Genomic DNA, 16,153 nt, shown 5'->3' with positions numbered 1-16,153 from the left:
TGTGCAGTTGTCTGTGAGGACTAGAGATATGAGATCTTCCAGGAGGTAGGGTATTTGTGACCCACCTGCTTTGGTACTGGGACCCGAGGCTGGGTTACTTGGAACTACTGAGTCATTTCTTCAGCTTCCCACAATTACTTACTTTCGTACTTAACACGTAACCTAGATGGCGGCACACAGGTGAAAGGTAGAATTTAGTAATAAATGACTCCGAAGCAACTGAAACAACAGCAACAACAAAAACCTCTGGGAACAGAATTAGTAACTAAGTAGACTCTCCAATCCACAATGATACCAGGAGACCAGCTTTCTATTTTTCATTTTTTAATAATATCCACACACATTTGAAATCAGGTCAAGAAAAGGGTAAATTCCAGAGACTAAGAGGTAGATTAAAGATCATTTTAATCTCTGATTTTGGCTATTTTTTTTTCTTAAAAAAAGTGTTGATCCCTTTTGGATGTTATCAAAATGGTATAAAAACATGAGCGCAGTGGAGCTGTGTTCTGCTAGCACCCAGCACAGACCTCGGCTCACGGAGAAGCCCATGACCACAACGGTACCTAGCACACACCACTGCAGGGGGAAAGCACCATTAAACACCTGAGGTCAGGGCCTTCAGCTGTCAATTCTTCATCTCAGGTCACTAATCGCTGGAGATGAAAATTTCAGGCAGCTTCAAACTCAGGGAGTCAAGCAGGCACAAGGACACGTATGACCTGCTGGACCTCAGGTCATTTAAAAGGTTTGGACAGGCGTGAATATTTTGCTCCTGTTACACAAAATTTATCCATGGATTTTAAATGGCAATAACTAAATTATTATAGGGACCCCTACATTATATTTATTACATTTCTCAATAACATATTCTCTGAGGAGCTTTGGTTTAAGGCTTTTACACATGCAAATTTACTTTCTAAGGGTCCTCATCCACATGAATTTTATAGTGATTAGTAAGGGATGACCTGTGGTTGAAAAGTTTCCCGCATGTGTTACACTCATAGGGTTTCTCTCCAGTGTGAATCCGCTGATGGGCTATCCGTGAGGAGCTCTGCCTGAAGGTCTTCCCACACGTGTCACACTTAAAGGGTTTCTCTCCCGTGTGAATCCTTCGGTGCTGAATAAGAGCTGAACTCTGTCCAAATGACATCCCGCACTCCTGACATCGGTATGGTTTCTCTCCAGTGTGGATCCGCTGGTGGTTACTTAGGGATGAGTTACACCTGAACGTTTTCCCACACTCCTTACATTTATAGGGTCTCTCTCCAGTGTGCATTCTCTGATGCTGGATCAGAGCTGAACTCTGTCGGAAGGCTTTCCCACAAACTTTACATTTACATGGTTTCTCCCCAGTGTGGATTCTTTCGTGGATGATAAGAGTTGAGTGGGAACTTAAGGCTTTGCCACACTCGTTGCAATTGTAGAACTTCTCTCCCGTATGAATTATTCGGTGTCTATTGAGTCTTGAGATAGAAGTGAAGCCTTTTCCGCACTCACTGCATCTATAGGGCTTTTCTCCAGTGTGGATTCTTTCATGCTGAATAAGGGATGCGCTCTGACTGAAGGCTCTGCCACATTCGCTACATCTGAACGGTTTCTCTCCTGTGTGGATTCTCTGGTGGTAACGAAGGGATGAGCTAGACTTGAAGGTGTTGCCACATTCGTTACACAAGTAGGTCTTCTTTCTGGAATGAGTTCTCTGGCATCCTGAAAGGGAAGTGGATGCCTTCCTTCCTGGGTTATATTTATGAGGATTTTCTCCAGCATGGACCTTCTGGTGTATAAAAAGTCCTGACCTTCGGCCAAAGGATTTGCCACATTCTTTACATCTGTAGGATTTCTCTACAGTGTGGGTTCTTAGATGTTTATATAGGGACGTACTGAGAGTGAAGGCTTTGCCACATTCTTTACAAACATAAGGCTTCTCTCCAGTATGAGTAATTTGATGTTGAATAAGGGCTGAACTTTGGCTAAAGGCTTTTGAACATTCTTTACATTTAAATAATTTCTCTCCACTATGGTTTTTCTCATGTTTACGAAGAGATGAGGTGTTAATGAAGGTTTTTTCACACATACTACATTTATAGCGTTTATCTGGTATGATTCCTGGTGGATTAGATAAATCTGGAATCTGCTTTTCACATTCTGATGACCTTTTTTCCCTATGTGACTTTGGGGTAAATTCATTGTCTTGATGGCTTCTTTCTATAGTCAAAGGATTCTTATTCCATTTTTCCTCTGGTTTGCCTTCATGTATGAAGAGATTTTCTGACTTCATGTTCAAAGGTTCACTTCCTTTAGACTTTCTTACAATCAGTTCTGGAAATGAAGAGTCTTGTGTTTGAGTTGACTTAGTTGTTCTACGACTGCACTTCAGTCCTAAAAAGGGACAAAGGAAAGCGAAGATGTGACATAAAATTTGATGATTGAGACTAGATATGTGGAATGAGTAAATACTAATCTATTTAAATGGTCGTTGTGTGTGGTTAAAAATAGCACAGAGTCCAAGAGGTCACAGAAACATGGGAACAGAAGTAGCGGAGTCAAGAAAAAATAAAGCAATCCTAGTTCAAGACGGTGGTTAAACAGGGATGAGGAGTTGGAAGATGTCTAAGGCCCAGAGAACTCATGAGAGTCACCTACATGGTTACCTGCTGATCGCCATCTTTGTTTCCTGTCAACAATATCTTGCAGGTTCAATTCAAAAGTTTACTTATGAGAATCCTTGCTTGACTCCGAAGATACTCCTCCAGCCAGCATTTCCTATTTTCTTAGACAAAATCTCAATCTCCAGCATGGCTGTACTTGAACTCATGACCTCTTGCCTTAGCCTCCTGAGAGCTGGGATTACTGGTGACCACTTCTGATGTACTATTATGTACCTCTCTACATTTAACAAGCAGATCAGCCTGTTCTACCTCTCACAAATCCTCTTGATGGTATTATTTACACACACACACACACACACACACACACACACACACACACACACACACCACTTCTGTTTTTATATGGAGTTTCACTATATAGCCTAAATTGACAAATTAGGCTGGCTTGGAACTTGCAGCAATCCCCCTGCCTCTACCTTCTGAGTACTGGGAATATAGGCATATGCTACCACATCTGGCTGTGTAGTAATTTTTTTCTTACTCATACCTACCTAGTTTGAAGAAAGTCAAGTAGGCTTGATTTCTTAAACATGAATTTCACATATATTAGTCACAAGTTCTCACAGAACCTGCCTTCTCAAACACAACATAGATGGTTAGAGATTTCTAAACCAGTTCACCTAGGAAGACATTATTAAATTAATTCTACAGAGGTGCCACAAAACAGGCAAAAGGCTAGGAACTGTATCTGGAAAGGCAGTCTTTCCCATGCATCAAGCAAGACAGGTGTTATGATTTAAGATTGAAAGGTCAACTTAAGGATCATATATTTAAAGCCTCGATACTAGCTGACTGCTTTAGGGTAGTATCTGGATTATCAATGGATTCCCAACATAATGGAATCATAGAGGTGGTGGAAGTCAGGAGATAAAGCCTTGTGGAAGAATGTCTTGTATACCTTATCACTACTTTCCCCAACTTGTGGACTACTCTGAGGTAAGCAGCTCGCTTCTGCTATACGCTCACCCCCATAATGCCCTGCCTCACCACAGGCCCAGAAGCAAGGTAGCAAAGCAGCTATGGACTAAAATCTGTGAAGCCACATGACAAAATAATTCTCCCTCCATTTAAATGATTTCTCTCTGGTATTTGTAACTGCAATAAAGAGTCTAACATACTGTCTTCTTATAAAAAAGTTACAGTTCTGATACTTCACCTTTACCAGAGTTCTGAGCTCTGCGGTCAGGAACTGCGTGCATATCTTCCCCATAGATAAAATGTGCTGGTTTCAGTAAGAATGGTCTCTATAGCCTCATATATTTGAATAACTAGTCACCAGGAAGTAGAAATGTTTAAAAGGATTAGAAGGATTAGGAAGTGTGTAATCTGGGATGGGCTCTGACATTTCAAAAGCCCATGTTAGGCCCAGTCTGTCTGTCTGTCTCCCCCCTCTCTCTTCTTGCCACATGTGGATGAGGGAATTCAGCTGCTGCTCCAGCACCATGAGTAAACTGCATGCTGCCATGCTGTCTGCCATGATAATGAGCTAATCGGACACTGTAAGCAAGTCCCAAATTAAATGCTTCCTTTTATAAGAGTTGTCATGGCCATGGTGTCTCTTCACAGCAATAGAGCAGTGACTACGACAGGCCCTGAGATGGCATTTCCTTTTCTATGCCTTACTGTCTCTACCATGGTCACCTAACTAGTGCCCTATCTTTGAGTCTTGCCCTCTGACAACTGTCTCTACACTACAACCAGATCATCCTGCCTAAATCCAAATCTTCCCGTGCTACATATTCTTTAAGATCTCTGTTAAAATGCCAGTGATTTATTGATGAGGTCCAGGTTTCTTCCCACAGTGAAATGGAAAAGTGTAAAAAACTCTTGTCTACATCTGCCAACACCTCCCTCCGCTGGCGGCTTGTCAGGTATGCTGAGCTAGACGCAGTTTCCGGAACAGCAGTTCAATTCCACTGGTCTGTCTTTACATTTGCAGAGGCTGCTCTTCCACCCACAGTCACTCTAGGTGAACACTGTGCTGGACAATGTCCTGAGCAAGACAAGGTTCCAATAGTCCAGAAACATACACTTTCAGATGAGGCAGAGAGGACGTAGTGATAACCAAGTAAATAGAAGCCATGTGGCTATCTGGAGAGAGTTGGGGCAAAGCTGTCAGGAAAAACAGAAGTACAGCTGACTTCTGGAAGGAGCAGAGAACCTGATCTTGCCTAGAATGCACTGAACAAAAGGAAAAATGATAAACAAGCAAAGCATGGGGTAGAGACGAAGCATGCAAGGCCTCCTCAGTATAGTGAAGACTAGAATATTCAACCGATAGTCTCCTACACTTGCAGACAGGAGCCTAGAATAACCGTCTTCAGAGGCTTCACCCCGCAGCTGATGGAAACAGATGCAGGGACCACAGCCAGACATGAAACAGAGCTTTAGGAGACCTGTGCAACGGGAGAGGAAGGATTGAAGGAGCCAGAGAAGTCAAGGACACCACAAGTAAACCCACAGAACCAACTAGCCTGGGCCCAAAGGGGCTCTCAGAGACTGAGCTGCCAACCAGGGAGCACGCACAAGACTGACCCATGTCCTCTGCACATAAGTAGCAGCTGTGACACTTGGTCTCATGGGACTCCTGAATCAGGAGCAGGAGCTGTCTCCGACTCTGCCACATGCCTTTAGGACCCGTTCCCCTAACTAGCTTGCCTATTCTAGCTTTAATAGAAGAAGATGTACCTAGTCTTACTGTAACTGGATATGACAAGATGGTTGATAACCAGGGGTGGCCTCCCCTCTTCTGAGAAGGGTAGAAAGCGTTGATTGAGACCGTGGCAGTGGGGAAGAGAGAGACTCAGAGGAAAGGAGGACAGGGAAGCTTTGATTGGTATGTAACGTAAATAAATAATAATAATAAAAGAACCCCCCCCCCAAAAAAAAGAAAGAAAAGGAAGGAAGATAAAAAAGCTTCCACAAATAGGGATGGGCTTAGCTAGCCCATTGAGCGGTGCCATTCTTGGGCTAATTCTTTTTTGTTTGTTTGTTTTTTTAAAAGCAGGTTAAGCAAGCCATGAGGTGCAAGCTAGTAACGCCTCTATGGCATCTGCATCAGCTCCTGCCTCCAGGTTCCTGCCGGCTTGAGTTCCTGTCCTGATGTCCATTGATGCTGAACTGTGATGTGGAAGTGCGAGCTGTATTAACGCTTTCCTCGTTAAGATGCTTTGGCCATGGTGTTTCATCACAGGAGCAGTCACCTTAACTATGACAGCTGGTAAAGGCTGTAAGAGCATGAGGAACTGGTCAATCTCGCAGAAGGCGGTAAAAATCAGAGTGTGCTGGACTTAACTCCAGTGCTGGAGAGTGGAGTCAGGAGGAGACCTGGGGCTTGCTAGCAGCTGCTCCAGGCAAACTGACAAGGCCCAAGTTCAGTGAGAACTTGTCTCAAAAGATGAAGAAAATACTGCATGTTCTCTCCCGGCATCCACGCCCAGATATAAAGGGTACATAAACACACACACGCCCACTGTCTTAGGGTTTCCACTGCTGTGACACCACGGCAGCTCTTATAAAGGAAACATTTCACTGAGGCTGGCTTACAGTTTCAGTTTAGTCCCTTATCAGGGCAGGAAGTATACAGGCAGACATGGAGAAGGAGCTGAGGATTTTACATTTTGATCCAAAGGCAGCAGAGACTGTGTGCCACACTGGGCACATCTTGAGCATAGAAGACCTCAAAGTCGGCCCCCTCAATGACACACTTCCTCCAGCAAGGCCACACCTCCTAATAGTGCCACTCCCTATGACCCAAGCATTCGAACGTGAGTCTCGGGGACCACTCCTTTTCAAACCACAACAGCCTCAAAGACCAAGACTCCTGAGTACAGCAGATGGAAGGAAGCGGCAGAGCAGGCGGCTTGGAATTTAACAGCAGTGCTTTCAGTGGAGCAGTCAGTATAGAAGAGAGACCAACGGGGAGTCTCAGGAACAAGGCAAAGTGAAAAGACAAGAAGACACGGAAGCACGTGTAAAGCCTGGTTCCGGGGAAATAATGAAAGCAGTGCTAGCTCCAAGGACCTACATCAAGTCTCTTGTATCACTTCCACGTGCCAAAGCCTCAGTTCTCAGCTCATGTTCCACTGAGGCCCGCCCGTGCCGGTGACAGGCTGTGGACACGCTAACTGGTCCTTGAGAGCACTCAGAAATTCCCACACATCCACAAATACACCGTTCTACCATTGTTCTCTCAAGTGCAGCCCGAGTTACCTTGTGAATAAGGTTCAGACTTAGGTTGCAAGTTCAGAGCTCAGAATGACCACTGCCCTGGTGAGTTCATGAACCAACTGGAGAACAGGGTCTTAGCATCAGAACTGCCCCCTTTAGGTGCATGATCTCTCATTGGAGATGTGATTACTAGACCATTTCTGGAATTTAAAAATAGTATTTCTGCATTCAGACAGGAACCAAACCTATTCAATACACAAGTGGTTTCACCCACGATTCTCAGTGTAGCTATGCAGGAAAGGCACAGCCACACTGGTTAGGCTTTGGGCCAGTTCCTAAGCAAGAGACCCAAAGTAAGACACGGAGACCCTCCGAGCCATGGCCTCTCGCCTCCAGTTTAAAACCTACAAACCCAGGGACAACAAAGGCTGTATTACCTTAAAAAGAAAAAAAGAAAGTTATTCATTTTTATGTGCAAGGTTGTTTTGCCTGTACGAGTGCCACATGCATCCCCGAGGCACGCAGAGATCCAAGAAGAGCGTCAGAAGTCCTAGAGCTGCAGTTATGAACCGTTATGTGGGTGTGGGGAACTGAACTCAGGTTCTCTACAAAAGCGGCCAATGCATTAAAGACCTGAGCCCTGTTTTGATGGTTTAGTTTTGAAGGGAAAAATTACTTTGAAGGTTCAGAATTGGATTCTCTTTGACATCACGATCTTGGGTGCAAACATTCTGGTCCTTCCAATGTACTGTGGACTGTGAGCTCCTGCTGAGAAGGGATCTCACTGGAGTCCAGGCACACCACGGGCACATGCGCATCAGCAAGTTTACGTCTGAGGAGACGAAAGGACGGTTTTCTCAAGAGGAACAGAGAGGCATACTTACAACCCTGGTGCTCAGGGCATTGACGTAGGAGAAATCTAGAGTTCAAAGTCAACCTGGGCTGCACAGTCCCAACCCCTCCCTGCACAGAATGGAGCAGGAGGCGGCTCCATTTGACGTTTCACTCCTCAGGCATTGACTCAACTCTCCCAGAGCTGAGGAAAGCAAGTGGCCATTTCATCAGGTCTTCTAGCCTCTCCCGGGACAGCGCTAAGCTGCCATCTTACTCAGCTGGGCTAATCTCTCTCCCTGCAGGCATCCTAACTACCTGTGCTCGGCTTACTCTGAGCAGCATCTGACAGTTTCTACATAAGTAAGGGTGTAAGGGACAATGGCAGCTGCTGCCTCAGAGTGGTGTGTCATGTGGCTCTTCTCTAGGCCCACTGACTGATCTGAGGGCTCAGATCTGGTCCAGCTCCTCTCTCTTCCTTGCCCCCAGGATCCCTGACCCAACTCCAGGCTGCTCTGGACTCCTCAGACTCTCAAATTCTCAGATCAAACCTAGTGAGGGGCACCGGGGAAATCTGCTGCTAGTGTCTCCTGGCCTCCCTTTCTCCTCCGTCAATCCCAGCTCCTTCAGTCACTGCTCCCTAAGGCAGGCTACACTCAAGTGTCACCCTTACTCATTTTCTACCAGTCTTCACTAGACTTTTGCACATGGCTGGCTGTGGTGCTTGGTTTCTTTATTCCCCTCACTGTACTGAGTACTCTGTAACAGCAGAACCCTGCTTCATCCCATCTACTTCCACTTGGCTGGGACCTAGCACAGAGCCTGTTCAGCATTTATGAAGGGCTAAGCAAACTGAAGCACACAGTGGAAACTTGACTCACCAGGGAGGGATCTTCCCCAACTCATCAGCCCCAAGTTTCTATCACCATAGCAACATCTCTAGTGCCTCCCTTCAGGTCATTTCAGGTCTAGCTCACAGTCTTTTCTCTTAACTGCCTTGCAAAAAACAGTTTCCCAGGATCCCTCCCAGCTGGTCAGCTCAAGGGTCCAAGGATTTTGACCTTGCCTGTGAGTTCTCATCCATTTACCTTATAGAGCCCCCCCTCCGGCCCCCAGAGATCTATATCCAAGCATCTCACTACATTCCAAATGAAAAACACTGCCACTCCCAACCCATCATACAGAGTCTCTCTAGATGCCCGAAGCAGGGGCCTTCATCTAGACCCCGCTAGCTTTACCTTCATTCTTACACTGGCTCCCTGAGGCTGCCTGGCTGTGCCTCACTTCCAATCCACCCTCCACAGTGCATGTCACAGCACTTCCTGAATGTAACAGCTCTTTGTAACAGTTTGAAACATCGTATGCAAATAAAAATGTTTACCCCAGGTTCATTTTAAAGGGTACACTGTGGCCTCCTAACCAGTTTTTAATTGAACCAGCTTTCTGTGAGCTACCCAAGAGTACACAGTGGCTATTCACAGGTAAGACACTTGCAGGTCCCACGTGCAGGACACAGTTCTCAGAACAGCACCAAGGCGTACGTTTGTGTGGGATACATGATTGGACAGAAGAGAGGTAGGCGGGGAAAGGCCTAGGCAGATGCTCCTGATAATCTATTGCGTTGTTTTGTTTACTTTGTTTCATTGGTGTGTGTATGTGTGTGTGTGTGCACACTGGGAATTGAACCCAGGGCTTTATGTATGCCAGGCAGGTGTTCTTACCACGGAGCTCCATCCCAGCCCCTCATGTACCGAGAACATGAAGACATTTCCCAACTCACACTCTAAGCTGAACCCTGTTCTTATTTGCCACACTGGGGCCTGCAAAACCCACCAGGCCTCGGCACTCACCGAGAGAGAAGTATCCAGAGCCTTCTTTCTCCACCTTCCAGGGATCCTCTCCTTGCTGCAGCAGGGAGATCACCTTCGGTTTGGTAAACGGGAATCCTGCTTGTAGACAAAATGAACTCATTAACTAGAAACCAGACAACCACATAAGACTGAGAAAAATCTCTTAAGTTGCAGAAATTAATGAAGCCTCAAATGTTTACCCCACACGGTCCTTTGCAGAAAAGGTATACTGCAGACCTCTAGCAAAGGCAACGAAAGAGGATCCAGGCATGGAACAAAGCTCTCTGCTGAGAGATGAGCCAAGCAAGTGCACAGTGACCGCTGGGTGGGAAGATGCCTGGACCATGAACCTTTGCTTCATGTTTCTACCAAGGGAAGTGGGGTTCTCAATGCCACAACCTCTCCACTGCACACGGGCAGTTCCAGGCCTGCTGTGGGAAGTATGTGTCATACTTACTTACAAGGACACATTTGTAAGACCCGAAGGCAAAACTCGGCTAAGATTTCACAATGAAATCTTCATTCGGGGAACTTGTGAGCCTCTTACCCAGCGAGGCCAGGTTGCTGTAGTTCTCCAGCATCACCTCACGGTACAGGCTTCTCTGAGAGGGACCCAGCTTCCTCCACTCGTCCCGAGTGAAGAGCACCACCACGTCCTCGAACGTCACTGACACCTGTGAGGGGCAGCCAGCTCGATGAGCTTGAGTTAAAGAGACCCTGACTCAACACAGATCTGGAAAATCGTGGGAGAAGTCACCCTATCGCCTCAGGCTTTGACACACATGTGCAGAAGCACATTCTCTCACACAGATACAGCCATCCAAACACGTGACCAAGTACATGAGAATATGCATGTATGCACACGGCACCACACATACATACAATTAAAAAAAAACTTTTACATAACTGTACAAGCAAAACATAAAACCCATAAAGTGAAAACAAACAACCTCCCCAAAACCAAAACCAACCAACCAACTACCACAGGTTAGAGAAGGCTTGGGGAGCAACCTGAGCATCGTCAAGAAGAGAAAATAGAAGATCAACCTTCGTAAGGGTATAGAAAGAAACGCAAATTGAGGGAGGGAGTCAGGGCCAGAAAAAAAGGAATTTTCTCAGGCACATATGTGTGTTCTGTCTCCGGGGCACTTGGTGTGTTACTTATGGCGTTTGTAGGCATACACCAGACTTGCACCAGGCAACAACAGCCTGTCTGTCAAGAAATACAGAAGACTAGAACAGTGAACACACAGAACGCACCAACCCTAGGGAGAGAAACAGCTCTCCAAGGAGGGCATGGGTTCTGAATCCTAGGGAAGGCTGGACTGTGTGGATAACTGTCAGAAGGAAACCCAAACAAAACCCGTCCTTCTGCTGAGTGAAATGGCCAGACGCTTACCTGAGATGCCGCTTCTCTTTGCTCAGGAGCCATCTTTCTGTATGTTCTTCTTCCAAAGACAGGTGAAGATGAAGGAGGATCTGAGGGGAGGAAGAAGAAAGGAAGTAGCACATGTTGCTTCGCACCTGTCAGATGCAGCGTTTCCGATCTGAGCCTGGCTCTTCTGCCTCTAGAGAGGGAACCAGGAGCTAGGGGTGGGCATCAGAGAAGCGACAGGTCACCAGTCTTTTCCGTGGATTTCCAGGAGTATGACTCAGGCGACACTACTCCACAACAGAGGGGACTGACTCGCTGAGCCCCTATGTGAACACCCCTACACCGTTCACAGCTCAGCTGGCACTTTCCGGTCCCTTCAGACAGGAAATTGAAGCCGGAGTGCGACCAAAGTGGGGGCGCATCCGGTTTCACCCTCTCAGATCTGACCACGGGCAGGGACGGTGTTCTTCCTCCCTGACGCTGCCCACCCAACTGCACTGCTGCTGTCAAGGGATCGATTTCCAGGAAAAACTCCAGAAAGAAGACCAGTGGCCCAGGACAAGAAAGCTGCACGGAAAACAGCCTGGGTTGGCGCTGTTCCGGGAGTGGGAAACAGATCACTTGCAGTCCAGGGCTGAGGCCACTGTGAGCGCGCGTTCCGGGGAGGGGGACGCGCAGGAGGCCGCCGAGCCAAATCCAGCCCAGCCACTATCTGACGTCGGGACAGATCGACCCTTCACTCACCTTCCCCCCGGCTCCTGCCGCGCCTCACATACACTCTGAGCCGCCGCGCGTGAGGACTCTGTCCCGGACCTTGGCCCCGAGCCTGGAGCCGCCACAGACACCCTAAGACACGCGAAGGCTCACGGGGGGGGGCTGGGTCAGAATTTGGGGGCCGAGGGTGGTGGCCGCGGAGGCCTCTGGGAAATGTAGTCCACTCCGAGTCTCAGGGATTCTGGGGTTTGAAGTTCCTCCGTTTGTCTGGACCTTCTCTGATGCACAGATTACTTGGAAGCTGAGAGTGGACCCCAGGAACCATGCTTTGTAGATAAATAATAAAAGATGTTGCAGGTTCGTGGAAGGGAGCTGGCACGAAATACCTTTTAGAAGAGCTTTATTATAGAGGGGCTGAAGAGATGCTCAGCGGTTTAAGAGTCCTTGCTGCTCTTGCTGAGGACCTAGGTTAAGTCCCCACTACCCATGTCAGTTGCTCACAGTGGCCTGTAACTGCAGCACCTGGGTTCCAACATCCCCTTTTGGCCTCTCCGGGCAGTGCCTGCATTCCAAGCTAATACACACTCATTCGTGTACACTAATAATAAATGTCTTTAAAATTCTTCTTTTCCTGCAAATAAACAACAACAATGGGTGGGGGCGGTACTAGAATCAGGCTGAAGGCAGTCAAGATGGAAATCTGATGGGCAAAGCTTATCAAAGACTGTTCAGTCCCCAAGAATAGGAATTCCTTATTCTTGCAAGTTTGGGCAAAGACATGTTCCAGATCACATAATCTAACCAGTGTGCCAGGAGTCACAAGAAAAGGCAGAAAGGCCCTAGATGCAAGCTAAGTTATAATCCAAGGTTGTTTGGGGTATCTGCTGGAGCCGGGGTGGCAGCTGAGAAAGAAAGAGAGATAACTCAGGTTGCATGTATCAACTTTCAGTCCAAAGAGAGACAGGCTGCAGGAGTGTGTGGTCTGACTTTTCAGAGTACAAGAGAAAGACAGCGCTGGAATCTGTGCTCTCACAGTCACGCGCCAAGCCCTATTATGAGCCATCTGTAAAAGTCTGTGAATAAAACAACCACATTATTCTGAAGTACTTTTTTTGTAAAAGGCAAGAGTCAGACAATAAGACATAAACATAGTTAGATAGGGACCTAAGGATGCTGTGATGAGAAAAACAACAAAAGGATCGGGTGAAGGAAGGGCAGCCTGGACAGACGAGAATGAAGCACAGGTTTGAGGAACAACTCAGGCAAGGCGGAACTGTGGTAGTCGTGGCTGTGACAAGCTCTTGAAAAGAATAACTAAATGGGCTAATTTTGGGGGTCATGGTTTGCAAGTTTAAAGTCCTCACCTTGTTAGCATTTTGTCTAAGCTCCGCCCCACAGTTACCTGGCAATAGCCAGGTATGCCTGACTCACTATAAAAGGGGTTGTTTGCCCCTTCTCTCGCCCCCCCCCACTCTCTTGCTCTTCCCTTCCTACTCTGGCTCCCTCCCCATCCCCTCCCCCTTTCCCCACAAGCTCATGGCTGGACCCTACTTTTCTCCTCCTCTACTATCTCTCTCTCTCTCTCTCTCTCTCTCTCTCTCTCTCTCTCTCTCTGCCGTTCTCTGCCTCTACTACCCTCTTGACTCCCCTCCTCGTGCCCTGAATAAACTCTGTTCTATACTATACCATCGTGTGACTGGGGGAAGGGATGCCTTAGCGTAGGCGCACAGAGGCATCCCTTTCTCCCATTCCTGACTACGGGTCCACAGAACATACCCCTCTCCCCTTATCTCTTTATAAACACATCACAGTTGCTGACTCCACTGGGGTTGGCTCATGGCAAAGCAGAAGAGTATCACAGAAGGAGAAACAAGGAGAGCCGTGGAGCTGGAGGCAGACCGGAAGCACAGATGAGCTGACAGGAAGGGGTGGGTCCAAATTAGGAAGAACCTCACATAGTGAAAGGAGAGACTGACAAGACTTACAAGTTGTTCTCTGACCTCCACATATACACGGTGGCACATACACATTCATATAAGCACAGTGAGTGTAGGTGACGTTTTAAACTAATTAATTGGTGGTGGTACTGGAGAATAAACCTGAGCCTAGACAAGCACTCGACCACGGAGCGACATCCCCAGGCTTTAAAGCGCAATCGGTGGTTAGAATCAGCACAGAACCCAAGCTTCACCTATCACCATCCACTTCTGCTCCAGTTGCCGCTGAAGCCACAATGCATTTCTTGCAGCTTGCTAACTTTTAAAGCTCTTAACCGAGGCTTCTTTGTCTCAATGCGTTCAACTATAGATCTGAACCCCAAGATCTAGATCAGATGAGTGAATTCTTACATATACTGACCTTTGTTGTGTTTTATTGCTTGTTGTTAATGTTATTTCAAGGTCTTATTTCTATTCTCTCAACATCTTTGAAGGTTGTTTTCTTTAGTTTCTAGAAACAGAATTTCTGGATCAAGGACTGCTAAACCGTAAGGGGGTAGGTCTGACGCGGTGTATACAAATGCTAAATTCTGAACCCCAAGATCTAGTTGCCCTCAGATGAATGAATTCTTACATATACTGACCTTTGTTGTGTAAACCTCGCTCCCCGATGTGAAGCTATTGTCTAAATAAAAATGGCTATAGCCAATCACTGGGGAGAGTAGAAATAGACATGTTTTCTGTTACCCAGTTAAGGGTAGCAGAGAGGGACCAGGAGGAGAGAGAGAATGGGAGGAAAGAGAGGAGGAGGCCACCATTAGATGGGATGGATCTTGAACACGTGGCCAGGAGAAGTCTATCCTGAGGTCAGGCTGATGGAGCAAAAAGGCAGCTGGGGTGAAACCAAGCAAGTAACTTGGGGAGCACAGCTGGGAATTAGTCAGTCCAGCACAATTAAAAACAGATTATGGATAATCACACAGTAATTGTGCTAAACTGATTAAAATAAATGATAGGACTCAGTCTCAATTATTGGGAGGCTTGTTGGCTTAGATTTTCCAAAACCTACTCTAATAAGGGCCTTTAAATGCTTCTGTCTTACTTTTAGGCCACTACTCACTACAGGTAGTGGGAAAAAATGTTAATAAGAAACAGGGTCTGTGTACCAGTTTAGAAATAGTTCTCTGGGGCTATTCCAATCTTTGTTGTCAACAATCCACTCATCTAGCAAAACACCAACACAAATAACCACTCATAAATCAGCAATGGCAATTCAATTCAGAAGAAACCATGAGGCTCTGCCAATCAACCCAAGTCCACAGAAGTGGAGAGAAGCAGCTAGAATCTCACAAGAAGTTCATTGGCTAGTTACCCTATGCACTGACAACAAGTGAGGATCAGCAATGTGATGTAAGGTGAACCAATGCCAGAGCCTCCTCCCACGATCTGTGGGGATGCACACACACACACACACACACACACACACACACACACACACACACCACATGTTCCCTCACCTGTCTGCCCCAGCAAAACATCATATGACATAGCTGAGTTTCCAAAAAAAACCAGAAATTTCCACTTATGGGGCTGGCTTGGTCATAATAAGAATTAATTGAGTTAATTAATAGCATTTATGAAAACTCGGAGGCATTGAGTCTGGGGTCCAGTTATCCCCTGGGATAATTTAAAATCCAAATTCTCATTATTGGCTGATGACCGTATGTGTCTAATGCCAGTACCCACTTGGGATTTTCTTTTAGTCTTTTCTGTATTTAGGAGATTGTGGCTTGCTTGCTTGTTTGTTTGATATGTAGTTTTGAAACTTGTGAAATTATGCATAACAATGAAAAATGTTATGGCATCAAAATCTTGATCTGTCTGTCTTAGTCTCTAGAGCATTAGGAGCATAGGGGACGGCCGCCACACCTCCCTTAGGATGGTTTTCTTCAAAATATTTTGGATTTGAGCAGGTGGTAAGAACAGAATTACGTGGAAATAGACTCCTGAGTCTTCAGAGGATCCACATACTTAGTGGATTGTTGACTGACACATGTCCGAACTACATGAGGCTCTGGAAAGGCTGACCTGAAAGAACTAGGTCTGTTGACAAAGGTTCAGGAGTGATGGTTTGTATATGTTCGGCCCAGGGAACGGCTCTATTAGAAGGTATGGCTCTGTAGAAGCCAGGATTCTGCTAGCAGCCATCAGATGAAGATGTAGGACACTCAGCTCTTCCATTACTATGCCTGGCTGGATGCTGCTATGTTCTCACCTTAATAATAATGAACTGAACCTCCTATATATATATAATCTCCTCAGGACTTATAAACAAGCAAAACATAGGGTACAAAAGAGAAGAAAAAACAGTCTAAAGAAACAAAAAGTCATTCTAACCAAGCTCAATGGTGGACAGATGTTGAAGCGGTGAGTAGAAGATAAGTAAATATTATAACCGTAAGTACAATGTTGATTCCTAATGACTTTAATAAGAATGTGAGAGAAATAATATCAAATAGGTAATTTTGTTAGTGGTGGAAATATTAGAAAGACTCAAACAGAAACATGAATAAAGAACCCATGGTAACATAAAGGAAGAATTTTTAA

General features: G+C 46.1%; 1 protein-coding gene across 1 annotated transcript; it reads right to left on the bottom strand.

Annotated features, from left to right (window-relative positions):
- Window positions 1–457: 457 nt before the first annotated feature.
- ZNF354A (zinc finger protein 354A) lies at window positions 458–11,731 on the bottom strand. Its single transcript, XM_080924425.1, has 5 exons — window positions 11,640–11,731; window positions 10,920–10,999; window positions 10,068–10,194; window positions 9,521–9,616; window positions 458–2,379 (listed from the first exon to the last, which is right to left on the bottom strand). The coding sequence occupies exons 2-5, from the start codon at window positions 10,950–10,952 to the stop codon at window positions 917–919; spliced, it is 1,719 nt and encodes a 572-aa protein (XP_080780551.1). The 5' UTR covers window positions 10,953–10,999; window positions 11,640–11,731; the 3' UTR covers window positions 458–916.
- Between the last annotated feature and the right edge of the window lie 4,422 nt (window positions 11,732–16,153).

Source organism: Micromys minutus, assembly GCF_963924665.1.
Source record: "Micromys minutus genome assembly, chromosome: 10".
Taxonomy (NCBI): domain Eukaryota; kingdom Metazoa; phylum Chordata; class Mammalia; order Rodentia; family Muridae; genus Micromys; species Micromys minutus.
This window is presented reverse-complemented; position numbering and strand designations above follow the sequence as displayed.